Source organism: Anopheles merus, unplaced genomic scaffold (assembly GCF_017562075.2).
Source record: "Anopheles merus strain MAF unplaced genomic scaffold, AmerM5.1 LNR4000014, whole genome shotgun sequence".
NCBI lineage: Eukaryota > Metazoa > Arthropoda > Insecta > Diptera > Culicidae > Anopheles > Anopheles merus.
Genome location: NW_024427594.1, coordinates 366,385 through 383,958, shown reverse-complemented (window position 1 = coordinate 383,958; position 17,574 = coordinate 366,385). Strand labels below are relative to the sequence as shown.

The following is a 17,574-nucleotide window of genomic DNA, read 5'->3' as shown; positions in this document are numbered from 1 at the left end:
CTGGATGAAATGAGCTATGCAGGCATGACACAACCCAAATAGCCAGAATTGCTTAAGCAGCTCATTTTGGCACGCTAAAGATCGCTGCTCTAATTCGCCTTTTGCAGTAGATAAACAGCATCAAAGTTCTATGTGGGTCTTTCAAACAGCGCCTAAGCAGCTTCCTTATGCCACGATGCCAGGTATTATTTTTCTTTGTGTTTTATTTTCAAGCAAGCGTCATCGATAAAATAAACAACAAGATTTGTTTCGTTTAAACACATATGTATATTTTTAAATCCTTTGTATTGATGAATTACACAAAATTTTACACAATTTACTGATAATTCACAATCTCTTCACTCAATATTCATTCTTCAATTAACGTATCTAACTTGTGCAGCAGCAATGAGATTATTGGCGGCGTACGTCTTTGACACTTTGACAAGAGCCACCTTGTACCGATGTCATGCATTAAAAAGCTATAAAGTTCCACCAAGTTCGGTACCCTTTCTTAACAAGCCTTCAAGTTCCACCATGAACCCTACACATAGTGCTAATCAGCCGCAAAGTTGCAAAGAGTACCATGTGCCTGTTAAAAAGCTCCATAGTTCGGCAAAGTACCGCTTCATCTCTTAATCAGCCCCAAAGTACGACATCGGAACGATTTTTCGTTAATCAGCCCTAAATCAGCTATAAAGTACGAGCTGGCTATTTGGGAAGTTAACTTTATTAAAAATATCAAAAACAATGTACTAGACCTCATTTTTGCTGACGACAATATTGTGAAGGAAGGGATGCAGATCCAATCTACACAAGATTGGCTAATAAATACCGATGTGTATCATCCATGTTTAATTGCGGAATTCAAATCGTATCGCACTAATATCAACGATCCTGTCTCGGACAACGCTAATACACTCATGAGCTTTAATTTCCGCAAAGCCGACTTCGCTAAAATGGATGCTATGCTACGCGATGTAGATTGACCTTCTGCAATCCCGACTACACCACCAACTATGATCTGAATACCGCTATTCGTTCCTTCACTGATAAACTAATAAGTATATTCGCTGAATGTTGTCCCTTAAAGACAGCATCAAGAAAACGTGGACCTCCATGGAGTAACAGGATATTAAATAATATAAGACGGTCTAAAAATAGAGCCAAGCGCCGATATAAACGCACTCGTTTGCCATCAGACAAGCTCTGGCTAAATACCATTACCAGCCATTTTAGACAAGTAAACAAACTGCTCTACAATGATTACATACAAAATCTACAATCACAGTTCATCGATTGCCCAACATTATTCTGGCAATTCATGCACAATAAACGAAAGGACAGCGGCGCACCTAATCATCTTGTTTGGAACGATAAACATGCAGATAATCGCTACGACATATGTCAACTATTCGCTGAAAAATTCAAAAGCGTTTATTCTGTTGATACTACTACATCATCGCTGCTTGAGGCTGCTTTGGAATACACACCTTCTGACGCTTTCTGTGTTTCGCTAAATGATTTCGAGATTAACGGTGATATCATCTGTAAAGCCATCAATCGACTGAAAACTTCATATAATTTGGGGCTCGATGGGATACCGACCATCGTAGCGAAAAAGTGCGCTGATGCTTTACGCGCTCCTCTAGAGACTGTTTTTACAGCATCGCTTAAATTGGGAATCTTTCCTAAGCCGTGTACATTTTCATGGATGACACCTATCCTTAAACGAGAACCTAAGAATGATACAAAAAACTATCATGGTATAACATGTCTATGCACTTTTGCAAAAATCTTGGAAATCATGACCTACGACGTCCTAGTTATGTCATGTATCAATTACATATCTGTTAATCAACATGGTTTCGTACCTAAACGATCCGTAACCACCAACTTAGCGCAGTTAGTTTCGGAATGTCATACATCGTTCGAATCGAAATATCAAATGGATACAGTGTACACTGATTTCCAAGTTGCGTTTGATAGCATCAATCACAACATCCTTCTTGCAAAACTCGCACAGCTTGGTATTTCACCTCTTGTCATCGATTGGTTAAAATCATATCTGACGGACAGAATGTATTCTGTAAGAATAGATAACATCTTTTCGCAACCATTCACAAATACTTCGGGAGTTCCCCAAGGCAGCAACTTGGGGCCGCTATTATTTACACTCTACATAAACGACGTGACTCTTATTCTCCCAAAACATTCTGTACTACTTTATGCTGATGATATTAAACTTTTTTCAGTTATCAGGTCAATCGATGACTGTTTCGCGCTCCAGAACAATCTCAACCTATTCAGCAATTGGTGTGTGGCAAACCAACTAAGCCTCTGTGTGGATAAATGCAGCGCGATTACATTCAGCAGGAAACGAAACCCTTTAAACTTTTGTTACTCATTGCACAATTACAATTTGTCTCGTGTGTGTGTCATCAGTCAGGGATCTTGGTGTGATCCTTGATTCATCACTATCCTTTCGCGAGCATTACCACTCTATTATTAGCAAGGCCAATAGGATGTTAGGATTTTTAATCAGGCAAACTCTTGAGATAAAAGATCCAATATGTCTGAAAGCATTATATACCGCATTAGTACGTTCCATCCTAGAGTCTAATTCAGTTCTTTTCTCCCCATACTGTCACGTGTGGACGGCTAGGATAGAAAGCATACAAAAAAAATTCTCCAGAATAGCAATACACCGATTACAATGGGCTTCATCACAACATTTAGATTACCTGTCACAGTGCATGCTTCTTGGTCTGCAAACCTTAGAACATAGACGTCGGGCATTGCAAGCTAATTTTGTCGCGAAGTTAATCAGTGGGGACATAGACTCTCCCTACCTGCTTGAAAAGCTGAATCTTTATGCTCCTGAACGACCTCTGAGGATACGTGAGCTGTTAAGACCTATGTTCTCAAGATCTGCACATTCCTACAATGCGCCTATTAACCAAATGATACATAGCTTCAACAAATACCAAAGATTCTTCGACTTCAATATTAGTAAAGCTCAGTTTAAAACCAATTGTCTCTAGTTTTCTTATTGATAGCGCTGTAGCTAAGTTTTGTAGATGAATTAAGGATTTATCCCAAGTAGCACAATCCTGTTAATAAACCGTTAAAAGTATGCCTAAAAGTATTACTTTTAGCTTTCCATACAGCAGTAATTCCAGGGCTTAAATTACTGCGTAACGTCATCTTTTCTTCGTCGATTTTCGTTCATTTTTTCGTTAAAATTCAAAATGGCGTCGGCATTTTTTAACGAAAATGATCAAATTTAACGAAACTACGAAAAGGATGGAATATATGCCTATCCTGCTCCATTACTTTATTGCCTGCTTCTCATACCCACAACCTCCTCGAGCTTCCTTTTTTGCCCTCGAACTGAATCGTTCGAGTATAAAGAATTCGTGGAAAATTTGGTACATTGCATGCATTGTTCTCACAGAATAAAACAATAAGTCAGAGGAGCAAGTTTTTTATTTTTCAATTGTATGAGGCTGAATATCACAAGCACTGCGTATTTTGCAATTCTGCAGGTATTGTGCTTAAATTTGCTCTTGGTCAGCTGATAACCTAGTGTCCTGTGTAAGGTAATATTTAAAGTAAGACATATAATTTAGTTTTAAAGTAATTGTTCATTTTTCACTATTAAAGGATCATAACAATGGGATTTTCCATTGTGGAGACCTTAGGCCCTAAGGGATATGGAGAATTATGTCTTGTGCCTGATGGATGGGTGCAGGGAACTAGTAGTGGAAAATATTACTTGTTATGGCCCAATATTCCCGGAAAATTGGCATCCAAACTGGTGCGAAATGCTAACAGTGTTCCTGAAAGTGGATGGACAAGACAAGAATGCTGTGTAAAAAGATCAAACATTTCGTCTTACGAGACTGGGACGAAAATTTTAGCTGAAATGTCTGACGAATCATCAACCGATTATATGGAACAAGGCACAACACAGCATATAACAATTGGAAATTATGAGCAAATATTCGCACAGCGCGTTTTAGAAAACGATGCTATGGAAACTGTAAACTACGATCTCGACACATCTAATTTTCATGAGGAATACTTAAACGATCACCTAGAAAATGAAAATGTTCCTGAAGAAAATTCGAAATGTTCTCATTGTCCATGTTTCGAAGCATTAGTAAAGTTCCAGAAAGAAGCATATGAAGATCTTCAAAAAGGGCAACAAAAAATTTTGAAAAAGATGAGCATAATAGAACGCCAAAATGAAATGCTGCTTAACACAACAGCCCAAGCTGTGGAAGTAAACGGAAGTAATATATTAGAATTTGAATTCAATCGTCTAACTAATAAGAAAGATCTAATGCAGTGCGATGAAAGATTAGGAGAAACAGATTATTTTCAACAGGTGTTGGATTGGCTGAAATCTAAAATCATAGATACGGATGCGGAAAATAGGATGCTGGAAGCCCTTGATTTAATTTTCGAAAAAAACACTATTGGTAGAATGTAGTTGGACAGGTATAGGGAAAGGTTGCACTAAGTTTGAAATTAGACTGTTGAGAAATTTGATGAATTTGTTTCAGACTATTGGAAGCACTAAATTTCATAAGGTTAGCGAAAATATGCTATCAAAATTTTTTCAACGTAAATTGAAGCAAGCAAAACAACGATTGAATATTCAAGGAGTGCGTAAACCTACCAACCATAAGAGGCAGACTGAAAAAAATTAAAAAAAAAACCGTTAATATTGCTTGAATTCCCTCTATACTGCATACTGCGTCCATACTGATTAACGCAACATACTAAACAACTCTTACACTTAATCGAACTTATGTTTATTTCTGGCAGTGATTTTTCAAAGAACTTAAAGAATCAATTATGATATATTCAAAGAATGAGAGTTTTTGAAGTTAAGAAATGCTAAGAGAATGAATTAATGGAATAAAAACTGTTTCCGAAAGTGGATCTAAATTTACTGCAACAAGCTTGCATTTTATGTCACTCACACTCAACTGGATATCATTCAACGATAAATCATTTGAGAATCCCTTGTAAATATTTAAAACACTTGATGGAAATGGTGATCTGAAAAAATCGGACTTGTTGTTGAGCATTCTTCCGCATACTTGAATCGAATTTCCAACTTGTGCTGCATTTGAAAATTTTGCAATACAATTTTCTTTGGTTAAAAACCATGAGTTGCATTCATCGTTACGTAATATGTAATCTAGTAATTTTAAAACTATCTTTCCATTCTTCTGCACAAATATGCTTGGCTTAGACACTTTTTTCGAAGCAAACGAAGTTGGTATATGAAACTCCTCTAACTCTGATAACCTTTTGAAAACTTGTTGAATTTCATTGTAACCTGACCTCATTAAAGCTTTTAATATCTGAAGATGATTTTCAAACGGATATGTAGAAAAGGAATACAACGGACCAAACTTCAAAACCTCCTCGCATATATGTTGCAAATTGTGAATATTACTTGTTAAATATCTTTCCCCGTAAAGAGCTTCGAAATCGATTACAAATCTATTTAGCATTTCTCCTGCCATTTTCCAATTATTTATGTATGCTTTTGACGACATCAATGTAATTGCACAAAAAAACAGTTTGAAATGTTCGAAATACATTTCAGACATTCGATCTTTCAAAATTACAATGCTGGCGTAATTGAGGAAACTTCCATACTCCGTTGCTTTCCAAAAACGCGCCATATCAACTCCTCGAAATGACCTATGTATTTCTACTGGAAGTCGAATTTTGACTAGCAAAGAAGATATTTCTTCCGCAAGTTGGGCTGACCACTTGGTTTTCAATCCTAATTTTCCATCCCTCCATCCTAAAACAAAACGGCGCATCATACCATAATGTATTAAGTGAAGAATATCTGCTACTGGTATGCCTTTAACAATGTCAAATTTTTTCAAATCAATGAATGGTGACCTACATTTGTGATGGTTTCCATATTCTTCACCTCTAAAACCTTTATCAGTTCTTGGAGGGGCGTTAACTCCTTTATAAACCATGCACCTACCATCCTCATTAAATTCTGCTTCGCATGTGCATTTGAGACATCCATCGGCAGAATTAAAATTCGCTACACCTGAATTGTCGAAACGATAAAATTAGTAACTTAACAATTGAATAGTTTAAAATTATTTTGCTACACTACCTTTGATAAACGATCTAGCAGGAGTATCTGCTATGACGGCTCGCACTCGAATTGCTATTTTTGTCTGGTTAATAATTGTTCCTCCATCAATAAGGGTATTTAATTCTGACACTAATTGCTTCAGATATTTATCCAGATCATTTGGCTTTGATCTTCCGGCATAAATTGCTATAGTAAATGGCGATAGTTGAGGCATTTCATAAATATTTGCCAATATAGGCCAGAACTGCGTTGGACTGCTTTTACTTAGTGGTAGTCCATCTATAAAGATGTTCAGCGAAAGAGTGCTTGGCACCTTAACAAAACTGAAAGAGAAAACTGATGAATCATTGGAAAATGTTTTAACAATATGCATCTTACCGCAAATGCTTGGTGAGGCCCTCTTTAACACCGCGATACCAAAACAGACCATCTCCAATTTTTGATATTTCTGGTCCATTTCTATTTGTTTTCAGGAAAGTTCTAGCATCCTTTGGTAGACACATGTTCATTTTTTTCCTCAATATTTTTAACAGCATATTCATTGAATAATGGGTTTGTTTGGTGCTCAATGCCCAATATTTCAAACAATCACTCGTGTCCATTTTATCAAAATCAGGCTCATCCAACATTGCATCGTCATCAGAATGTTTATCCAATCCTGTTTCATCATCAGACATGCTTTCTACATCACTGAACATATCATCATTGTTATTCGAAGAAGTATTAGATTCTGAAATATTGCTGTCATGTTTACTTCCAGTACTTTCACAAATAGCGTCGGACACATTATCATATGTAAGGGTATTGTCGTAAACAGATCGATCAGCAACACGCACGGACACTTTATGAAATTTATCTGAAACAAAAATACTTGCATTAATGCCATAAACCTGTCACGAAAAAGAATCATCATTCATAATGCATCACAGTCCACCATTTTAAGAAATTCCATATTCGATACCTTCAGATGGTCTAGCTGTAGTTGTATGCAGTAGTTGATTGTATTGGTCACCATTAATGCGTCTTACTCGTTCTACCCGGTCGCGAGCTCTATACAACTGGCCACTTTTTTTTATACGTTTTGATAACATGTTTTGATAAACACAGATTTACAACAGAGGAAAAAAAAGATTCACAACACATGCATTAGAAAGAAATAACCAAGAGATTAAACAATTCTTGGTTTTCGGACTTAATGTTAAAGACGGCTTGTTCACTGAGAGTGTATTAACATGAAATGAAAAGACGCGCGAGTGTATTACGCATTATGACATGACACGCGATCGGAGAGTGCATTGCAGGGTTTCTAGTCGTGTTTTGCTCGATATCCTTTTTTATTCTTGTGATGATTTATTGCTTGCTCTCACTTTATTTTAAATTGTTTCCCCAATTAATTGAAATTATCGAACAATTTTTGAAACAAATGATGCAAATCATATTGGGAATGTTCAAAAATCTTGAAACGATTCCTAAACCAATTGAGAAACATACACAGGCACCATGGCAAAACTAAAATATTATTATTAAAAACCCTGTAACACGAGACGCGTTGAGCTTGACGAAACAACACATAACCTCAATAAGCATTTATCATGTACAGTATGATATCAACATACGCTTCACTCTACATAAACTATACGAGTATATGAGGTTAAACATCGTATTTAACCTTTTTTTAGCATAGCATCGCATGCGTTGAGTAAAATAGTTGTTTTATTACCAAAGAAAGTTGAAAATATGTCATAATCTGATTTATGTCATGGTGATTTTTATGATAATGTAGTTCACCACGAATCAAAGAAGAATAAACAACAGTAAAACAACTATACATTTATGATGAAAAATTGTATTAATATTTGTTTTTTTTTTATAATTGGATATATATTTGTTTTATTTTAACATTAATTAATTAAAACATTAATTGCATTTGTTGATTGCTGCCTGTATCGTTACAATACAGCAAGGAAAAAAATATGTGTAACGCTTCCAAACGTTACACTGTAACGCAAGCAAATGTCATATTCCCTTAAGAAACTCTATTTGATTTTTAACGGCCTTAAAATACTGTTAATAATCAAATAGAGTTTCTTAAGGCTACTTGGGATTATATAACTACGTGTCCCAGCAAATCTTTGCAAGATACGAAATAAATCAATAAATAAATAAATAAATAAATAAATTCGTGCAGAAAATTCTAATATTTCTGGCTTTTAAGCGATTTCAATTTGTTAGCCAAAATGCAATTTATAACGAACTTGAAGCAAATTGTACCGATTTGACATTTAATCTGTCAAATTTAGAAAACCGCGTATCTCCGAATCCGCGTAAGTCGAGAACAGACTGTATTTTCCTCCCTCTAATTAGGTCGTTCCGTATCAATAAACGATGCGCAATCTCACTCAATGCGCAATCTCAACGATCGCATTCTTGCGCATATATTCATCTGTCAAACGGATCGGTTTGATACATTTATCTGTCAAAAAAAAAAAAAAATATATATATATATATATATATATATATATATATATATATATATATATATATATATATATATATATATATATATATATATATATATATATATATATATATATATATATATATATATATATATATATAAATCTATATATCTCGGACATATAATCTTGAACAATCGCGTATGTTTCGGATGATTTTGCGTGGGCTGAATATTTACCGCTGTGTGTTGAATTTCCAAAGTGCAAGAGAAAGTGTATTCATTATGTTGCCCTATTTATAATTTTTCTATGATTGCCACTCACGCGAGTGGCAACTCACCCGCTACTCATCATTTCCTACCGTGCTCATTCTCACTTGACGAAACTCACTTTCGTCAAGTTATCATTTGACATCCAAGCGAAGCGTCAACATACTCCCCCCCATGACAGAATGTCATGAACAAAAACAAACTACACGTGCTGCTAATCGGAAGGCTTCGCAACAGGCAACAAGCAAATTTTAGCTACTGGACGCGTAACTATTCCTTTTGCCGTTTTCAACTTCACTACACGCGTAAGCTGATCTTCTCCTGGGTGTACATCGATGATGCGAGCAAGTGGCCATCGGGTGATAGGGAGCGAATCGTCCGCAAGGATGACCAGTCTGCCAGGTACTATTTCGCTACGATTCACTACCTTATTATCCTTCTGCATTTCCTGCAGATATTCGGTTGTCCAATGCTTCCAAAAGCGTTGCACAAGCAATTGCCAGCTCTGCAATTCGTCTAACGTGTATGGTTTCAGTCGTGTGTAGTCGGGAACCGGGACAGCATGCATAGAAGAACCGATCAGGAAGTGCGCCGGCGTAAGCGCTGCCAAATCATTGGGGTCATCCGTCATTGGCAACAAAGGACGCGAGTTCATTGCCGCTTCTATTTGCTGCAGAATGGTGCTGTATCCCTCGTAAGACAGCCTCGAACTGCCTAGCTGCCTGTAGAGATGTCGTTTGGCCGTCTTAACCGCTGCTTCCCACAATCCACCAAAATGTGGGGCCTTAGGTGGGGTAAAGTGCCAAGTTATGCCCCTGTCCGAACAGTTGGATGCGATGACGTTTTGGTGCTGTTCGTTCTGTAACATATCAAACAATTCATTAAGTTCGTGTGCCGCACCTTCAAAGTTTTTTCCGTTATCGGAGTATATGTCCGATGGTAATCCTCGCCGGGATGTGAAGCGATGTAATGCGGCCAAGAAGCCTGCCGTGGAGAGATCGCCCACCAGCTCCAAATGCACTGCCTTCGTTGAAAAACACACAAACACACACAAGTAGCATTTAGCGGCAGCGGCTCTCTTGTGTGCGGGTTTCAGATACAGCGGGCCGGCATAATCCACTCCAGTTATGGAAAACGGCCGGCTCGGGGTGATGCGTTCATACGGGAGTTGACCAGTTTGTTGTTGTGTCAGCTGCGGATCCTGACGAATGCAACGAAAGCAATTCCTCACTACGTTTTTTACTAGCCGACGTCCATCGAGTGGCCAATATTCCTCACGTATCCGGGAAAGTAGTAGTCTTCCCCCGCCATGCATCAGCTTCTCATGTATGTGCACCGCGATGAGATGAGCCAGCTGATGGTTTTTGGGAAGCAGGATGGGATGCTTGAACTGGTACGGTAGCTGTGCAAGTTTCAAGCGGCCTCCTACTCGTAATATTCCATCGTTGTCGAGAAACGGATTCAATCGCCGTAGAGGTGATTGTTTTCGTACCATTTCTCCCTTTTTCAGCAGTTGGATCTCTGATGAAAACTCGTGCTCTTGTGCCAGTTTACAAAGCACGATTTTAGCTGCTTCTATAGCCTCAGGGGTGATCGGTAATGCTGCTGAGGTAACTTGTGATGACTGTAGTGTACGTGTCTTGTGTTTTGTGTTGTGTATGAAACGTGTGCAGTATGCAATTATATGTACCAATTTGGTGTAGGACGACGACAAATTGAACCAATGGTGAGTGGTTTGTATACTTGCAACTACAGCACTCACCTGACGAATTTCCATATCCGTTTCAGCAGTCAGTGATGGATTTGACATTGGCCATTTGGAGGGGGATAGCGCCAACCATTCAGGACCACAGCTCCAAATCGATCCTTTTAGCATTTCAGCTGCTGACATCCCTCGAGACACCAGATCGGCGGGATTCGATGAACCGGGAATGTGTTTCCATTGACGAGGGTGCGAATAGTTCTGGATCTCAGCAACACGATTCGCCACGAATGTTTTCCAGGTGTTGGGTGGAGACGCTATCCAGTTTAGCGTTACCGTCGAATCCGACCAGAAAAACGATTCGGTTGTGTCGATTCCCATAGCGCGTCTAACACGATGATGAAGATGTGCTCCTAACACGGCCGCGCAGAGCTCCAATCTTGGTAATGTAACTCGTTTTAGTGGAGCTACACGCGATTTCGACGCGAGCAGGCTGACTCGTACTCGTCCCTGCTGGTCCTCACAGCGCGCATAAATGCAGGCACCATAAGCAACTTCTGACGCGTCTGCAAATGTATGGAACTGTATTTTAGAGTTAGGTAAGAGCACATACCGTTCGCTTTTGAAGCTTTCCAAATCCTTCCAGTCGTCAGTAACCGATTTCCATTTGTTACAGATGTGTACAGGGACCGGATCGTCCCATCCGATTTTCTGCAGCCACAACTCCTGCATTAGCAATTTCGCGCGTATGATGACTGGAGCGATCAATCCAAGTGGATCAAACATTCGAGCAATGTTTGACAATATGGATCGCATGGTGAGGTTGGCGGTTTCCATTATTGCAGTCGACTCAAAGCACAAAACATCTAGTTCGGGCTTCCATGCGATACCAAGTGCCTTCACAGTCTCGTTCGGCACAAACTGCAGTGATGACTGTGTACCGATATGCTCTGCTGGTAAACCACTTAGTACTCCTAAACAGTTGGATGTCCACTTCCGGAGTTCAAACCCGCCCTTGGAGAGTAACTCGGAAAGTTGCTGACGAAGCTCGCGAGCTTCACTCACGCTGTTAGCTCCGCCAATGAAGTCGTCTACATAAAAATTGTGTCTCAGTGCGGGTGAAGCTAGTGGAAAGTCAGCACCTTCATCTTCCGCAAGCTGCAGCAATGTACGAGTGGCCAAGAACGATGATGGAGACAAACCATATGTCACAGTATTCAGCTCGTACAATTCAATCGGCGATTGCGGTGAGAAACGGAAGAAAATGCGAACCAATCGTCGATCATCCGGATGCAGCACAATTTGTCGATACATTTTGGCGATATCAGCTACGACAGCAATCTTATAGGTGCGGAAACGCAAAATAATATCGATGAGTTCATCCTGAACTATGGGTCCAACCCGCAGAGTTTCATTCAGCGAAAAGCCAGTTGACGTTTTAGCCGAGCCATCAAAAACTACTCTGACCTTTGTGGTGGTACTTGACGCTTTAAAAACTGGATGGTGTGGTAAATAATAAGCAGCTGTATCATCACAATCAGTGCTTATAGGAGACATGTGACCCAGTGCTAAGTACTCCTTCATAAAGTCTTGGTACGCTTCTCGAAGTGCTGGATCTCGTTCCAATCTCCGCTCGAGAAGCTCAAAACGACGAATGGCCTGAGGTCTAGAAAGGCCGAGCTTTGCATCAAAGTCGGGCTGTTTCGGTAGGCGAACAATATATCTACCACTATCGTCACGTTTGGTGGTATGCTTATAGAACGATTCACAATGTCGTTCGTCTGGTGAGTATCCATCATTCATGGTTAAATTTTCTAATTGCCAAAATCTTTGTAACGAATCCTCCAAGGATGCCATACAGACGATTGTATATGATGCGGTGGGATCGGTTTTAGGTGAAGAATTGTCACTGCCAGTTGGACCAGTCATTACCCAGCCGAAAACGCTGTCTATCATCACGGGCTGATGAGGTGCAGGACGGAACTGAGTTGCATTCTCAAAGAAAGTGTGGTAATGACGAGCACCAAGAATGAGGTCTACAGGAGCAGCTTTGTTGAACAGAGAGTCTGCTAAAGCGAAACCAGGTGGTATCTTCCAATCGCTGATGTCTATGTCGCGCGTTGGTAGATTTGCAATCAAATTGTCAACAATCAACAACTCAGTGTTCACAGTGAACGAACTGGATCGAGAGACAATCTGTGCATGTACGGACTCCCGTACTGTCTTTGTAGCTTGTCCTGCTCCAATGACGGTAATGTTCACATTACTTTTCTTCAGCCGTAAGCGATGAGCGAGTCGATCGCTTATTAGATTCGGTTGCGATGCGCTGTCCAACAGCGCCCGCGCAGGATGTGCTATTCCGAAATCGTCTATGATATTTATCATAGCAGTTTGCAGTATGACTTGTTCGGGTGCATGCTGCAATGCTGCTGCAAATGTGCGTTGTGTATTGTTTGTGGCTGTGTGATCGCTAGTGGTGTTGTGTGTGTGTTGCTGAGGTGCAGTGAAATTTGGGTTATGGTGAGCGTGATGCTGTGGTGTAGTGGAAGCTTGGCTGTTATGTGCGTAGTGCAATTTTGTGTGGTGTGCGGCATTACAGTAACGGCATTTGTACTGTGATGGACAATCTCGAGCCATATGATTATCGCGTAAACAATTTAAGCACAAACGCGAGGTCATAGCAAACCGATGGCGTTCCTTCGGGTCCATCCGCTCGAAACGCGGACATTTCAGAAGGTTGTGCGCGGAGTTGCATAGCATGCAATTCGGCATTTCATGCGATGTGGAAGCAAAACTGGCTTGGCGAAGAACGGTCATTCTCCGTACGGGAGCTAGGTCGTTACCCTGAGACGTATGACAGTTGTTGACAAGCAACGTCTCCAATACACGCATACGACGGTGCAAGAACGAAATCAAACTGTCGTAACTGGGATCGTTATTGCTTGAGGCTTGCTCCTCCCAATCGCGTAAAGTAATTATCGGAAGTTTAGTGCATAGCAAATGCTCGAGAATGCTACCCCATGTATTTGTTTCTTCTCCTAAGTGTTGCAAAATCTTTGTGTGTCTCTCAAATTCATCTACAAGGTGGTGCAATGTTGCAACGCTTTCCTTCTGTACAGCTGGGATGGCAAACATTGCTTGCAAATGGCGTTTTTTCAGGAGGTATTCATTCGAGTATCGCTCCGTTAGAGTGTTCCATGCTAAATCATAATTAGCTGCGCTTATGGTGATTGATTCTATCACTTGAGCAGCTTCTCCTTTAACCGCGGCGCGCAAATAGTGAAATTTTTGAATGGCCGGTAAATCCATATTATTATGAATTAAGCACTCAAACGTATCGCGGAATGTCAACCATTGCATATAGTCCCCCGTGAATTCAGGCAGCGCAATGGTAGGAAGTTTGATGCCCTTTAACGGATTCGCTCCGGTACTCGATTGGGCATTTTGAAACTGCTCTTTTGGTAACCTTGCTTGCAGCTGGGATTGCACAAGAATTAATCTATCCTCAAAACTTTCTCTGAGTGTAGCATTTTGCGACACTTCTTCCGGAGTGTCGGCAGAATCTTCCAATTGTTGCTGCACAGCTTCCAAATCCGCACACAGCTTATCGAACCTTTTAACGCGTATTTCCACCTCTACTTGATCCCGTTCAGGGACGAAATCCTTAATGAATTTCTCGTATCGCGAGAGAATTCCCAATAAAACAGTCCGCCGGGACGCCAAAACAACGGGCGGTGTGGCCATTATGTTAGTGGATGTGGGTGTTTGCGATTACAGTGACTTGCGTGATGCGGCAAAATCAGCTGTAAGTTTGCGGCAATCCAAAAAGTGTGTGGCACAAGCGGTAAAACGAAACCCCGATGCAATTATCGAAACTTGCGATTTAAAAACCAGATATTCGCACAATCCTGGTCACGGCACCATGAACAATCGCGTATGTTTCGGATGATTTTGCGTGGGCTGAATATTTACCGCTGTGTGTTGAATTTCCAAAGTGCAAGAGAAAGTGTATTCATTATGTTGCCCTATTTATAATTTTTCTATGATTGCCACTCACGCGAGTGGCAACTCACCCGCTACTCATCATTTCCTACCGTGCTCATTCTCACTTGACGAAACTCACTTTCGTCAAGTTATCATTTGACATCCAAGCGAAGCGTCAACAAATCTTAAAAATTTATGCGCAATCTTGGCGCAATCTGAAATTGTATGGAAGCTCAGGGTTGGCTACGCGAATTTACATATATTTTGAAAAAACGAATATATGCGCAATCTGAGATTGCGCATCGTGTATTAATACGGTTAAGTGTGGTAGAAAAGCGAAGTGGGTATAATATCCAGGTGGCCCAAGCACCACAGATTAAACTTAAACGAAAGATCAATAAAAAAGCAAATGTAGATAAATCGTTTGTGCCATACATGTACTCCATTTTTATATTGTAATAAAACATCTAAAAAGAAGCATTAACCATAGCTTGAGGTTTGCAGCTTTATTTCATGAAAAATTCAACGTAAAAATTACTAGTCTGTTCGTCATGGTAATCTTAAAAAATAATGGTAGATTTATAATGATGCGGGAAATACAAAAATAATGTTCAACTCATCTAACGATCTAAAATGTTTGCACGGTCATGTTCGCCATGTCCTGGCATGCACTAGTCAATCACTAATGTTTAGATCAATAATAAATTAGTTTTATAGAATGAGATCCGCGTGTGAGCGAAACAATATTCCAATGAGGCAATCGCTCAATGCATTAAGTCTTATGAAATATCCACTTTCCGATATCCATAAGCCACTATATGAAAAGCAATCCAGGATCTTATTTTCATACGCCAGAACCATTATCTACTGCTAGTACCCATGTGAGTGAAAGTAATATACGTGGATGATTCAATTAAACCAGAACAAGAAAGTCGCTAATAGAGCTACGTTTTTTAATGTTTACATTAAACAATATTAGAGTAAATGCACCAATAGTGGTGCAGTTTGTAATGGTACAAATGTGTTTTAATGGATTTAAAGTGTCAGGAAGGTAAATGAATATTGAATATTTTAACACATAGCAATTGGAATATGATTTATCTTTGCAATCACAACCATTTTTACCATGAAACACATCAATTTTACGAAAAAATACATATTTTTGAGACTGCTTCGTTGTACCTATAATGGTCGTATGGTTCCAATAGTCGTCGTATTGTGTTCCTGGTGGTGGTAAACAAAGATGCCTCAAAAACAGTGTATAATATCAATGGAACATAGTTTTGAAGCTGTTTTCGTATGAATAGCAAGGATTATATTATCATCGGATTAAAAATATCGTCGGATAAATAAAAAATGTCATGTTTTTATTAATTATGTAACTAATACCACTACAGGAACATACCTATTTTGTGTACCTATAATGGCACTATCGTAAAAAAACACTTAGAAATACGTAAACATGGACAAAAGACAATACATTTTAATCAAACAATATCATTTGATAATAATTATGTTAAAAAAATAGTAATTGCGTTGTTATGTGGTCGTTTAGAACGTTAACAAAAATATGAGTTTCGTTATGAAATCCTAAGGATTTTGGAAAAATGTCGAAACATTTCACAAAATAATAGATTTTTAGGTCATTAAGAAACGGAACGACCCCATTTATCTTTTAAACATTTTGTAAAAGGCTAAAGAACATTTCACACTAACATAAATAATTTAATTACTTTTAATTTATCGTATGAGACGCATTTTAGTGCAACACTACCACTGTTGGTACTACCACCACTATAAGTACCTTTACCCTAATTATATTATTAAATACGCTTCTCCTATTATATCAATATTAATGCTAAGTTTTGAATCTGAATTATTTATAAAAGTATTTTTATAACACACGATTTAAAGTTTATGGTTGTAATAGGAACCCTTCTATAACCATACATAGGAAAACTAAAGCCATAATTGGTACATTTTCAAGCAGCAGTTATTTGAATTTTTCAGTAATTAATGATAAAACCTATCAAATTGTTTTACACATTTCAGGCTTCCAAATTCTATAGAGAAACACAAGATTGTGTAAAAGGCGAATTAACACAGCCGTGAAAAGTGCGAATTAATGACAAACTATGTCCATTATTGGTACACTTACCCTTTACCTCTACTTTCCTTAACCTGGAACCTTGGGTAATATAATATTCTTTCTTTTGGAGTACGATAAGCCAAATTCTGATAAATATGTATTGAAATATAGCATAAAAACCCAAAATTTCAAATTCAATTTCACTGGAGCTCTAACGCCGGCATTGGATCTGGCAAAATTTTAAGGATAGATATCAAACGAAATTAGATAAAATATACTGAAAAACCAAATTCAGAACACATTGTAATGCACTAAAATCAATAATTAATTTGTCATTAAATACGTGTTTTGATTATTTCTATTTTTTAACCAATTGGTTCTTGCCGTGCTACGTAAAGAATGCTAGGGAATACCATTGTATTTGATGGAGTATGACTTGTTTTTTCTTGATGAAACTATGTTGGTGTGTATGACGTGTCCGCTGAGTATTTTCTGATGCCACCGCTTGCTCGTACCTATCAGAGTAATACTATCGTAAAGATACTTCCGTCCTTCTAAACCTGTGAGACTTACCATCACCATCTAAATGATCAGTCATTCTAAATGTGAGACTTACCATCACTTACCATCAATGATTATTCAACGCCCAATTAATGATAACCCAAGTGCCACAGATTAAGCTTAAACGACTAGAAAATTGAATATCCATAGAAAAAAAGCTCCATAGCATCACTGGTTTGCTAAATAGAGGGCGTATTATAACTCATGATTATCTTCTTCTTTCTTGTTTGGCACAACAACCGCTGTCGGTCAAGGCCTGCTTGAACCCACTAGTGAAGTGAGCTTGGCTTTCATTGACTTATTGTTACCATAGCAGGATAGTCAGTCCTACGTATGGGGGCACGGTCTATTCGGGACTTGAACCCATGACGGGCGTGTTGTTAAGT

The 17,574-nt window shown here is 38.8% G+C and overlaps 2 protein-coding genes across 3 annotated transcripts; both read right to left on the bottom strand.

Moving 5' to 3' along the window:
• Positions 1-3,450: 3,450 nt before the first annotated feature.
• Positions 3,451-7,427, bottom strand: LOC121600961. 2 transcript variants are annotated; one of them, XM_041929757.1, is made up of 5 exons: positions 7,089-7,427; positions 6,506-6,983; positions 6,146-6,450; positions 6,008-6,076; positions 3,451-3,821 (listed from the first exon to the last, which is right to left on the bottom strand). In XM_041929757.1, the coding sequence occupies exons 1-5, from the start codon at positions 7,216-7,218 to the stop codon at positions 3,754-3,756; spliced, it is 1,050 nt and encodes a 349-aa protein (XP_041785691.1). In that variant the 5' UTR covers positions 7,219-7,427; the 3' UTR covers positions 3,451-3,753. The 2 variants fall into 2 exon arrangements, with proteins under 2 accessions (XP_041785691.1, XP_041785690.1); XM_041929756.1 differs by having other exon boundaries at positions 3,451-6,076.
• A 1,360-nt stretch (positions 7,428-8,787) lies between these two features.
• On the bottom strand, positions 8,788-12,748 carry LOC121600962. The gene is made up of 2 exons (XM_041929758.1): positions 10,615-12,748; positions 8,788-10,491 (listed from the first exon to the last, which is right to left on the bottom strand). The coding sequence occupies exons 1-2, from the start codon at positions 12,508-12,510 to the stop codon at positions 9,067-9,069; spliced, it is 3,321 nt and encodes a 1,106-aa protein (XP_041785692.1). The 5' UTR covers positions 12,511-12,748; the 3' UTR covers positions 8,788-9,066.
• Between the last annotated feature and the right edge of the window lie 4,826 nt (positions 12,749-17,574).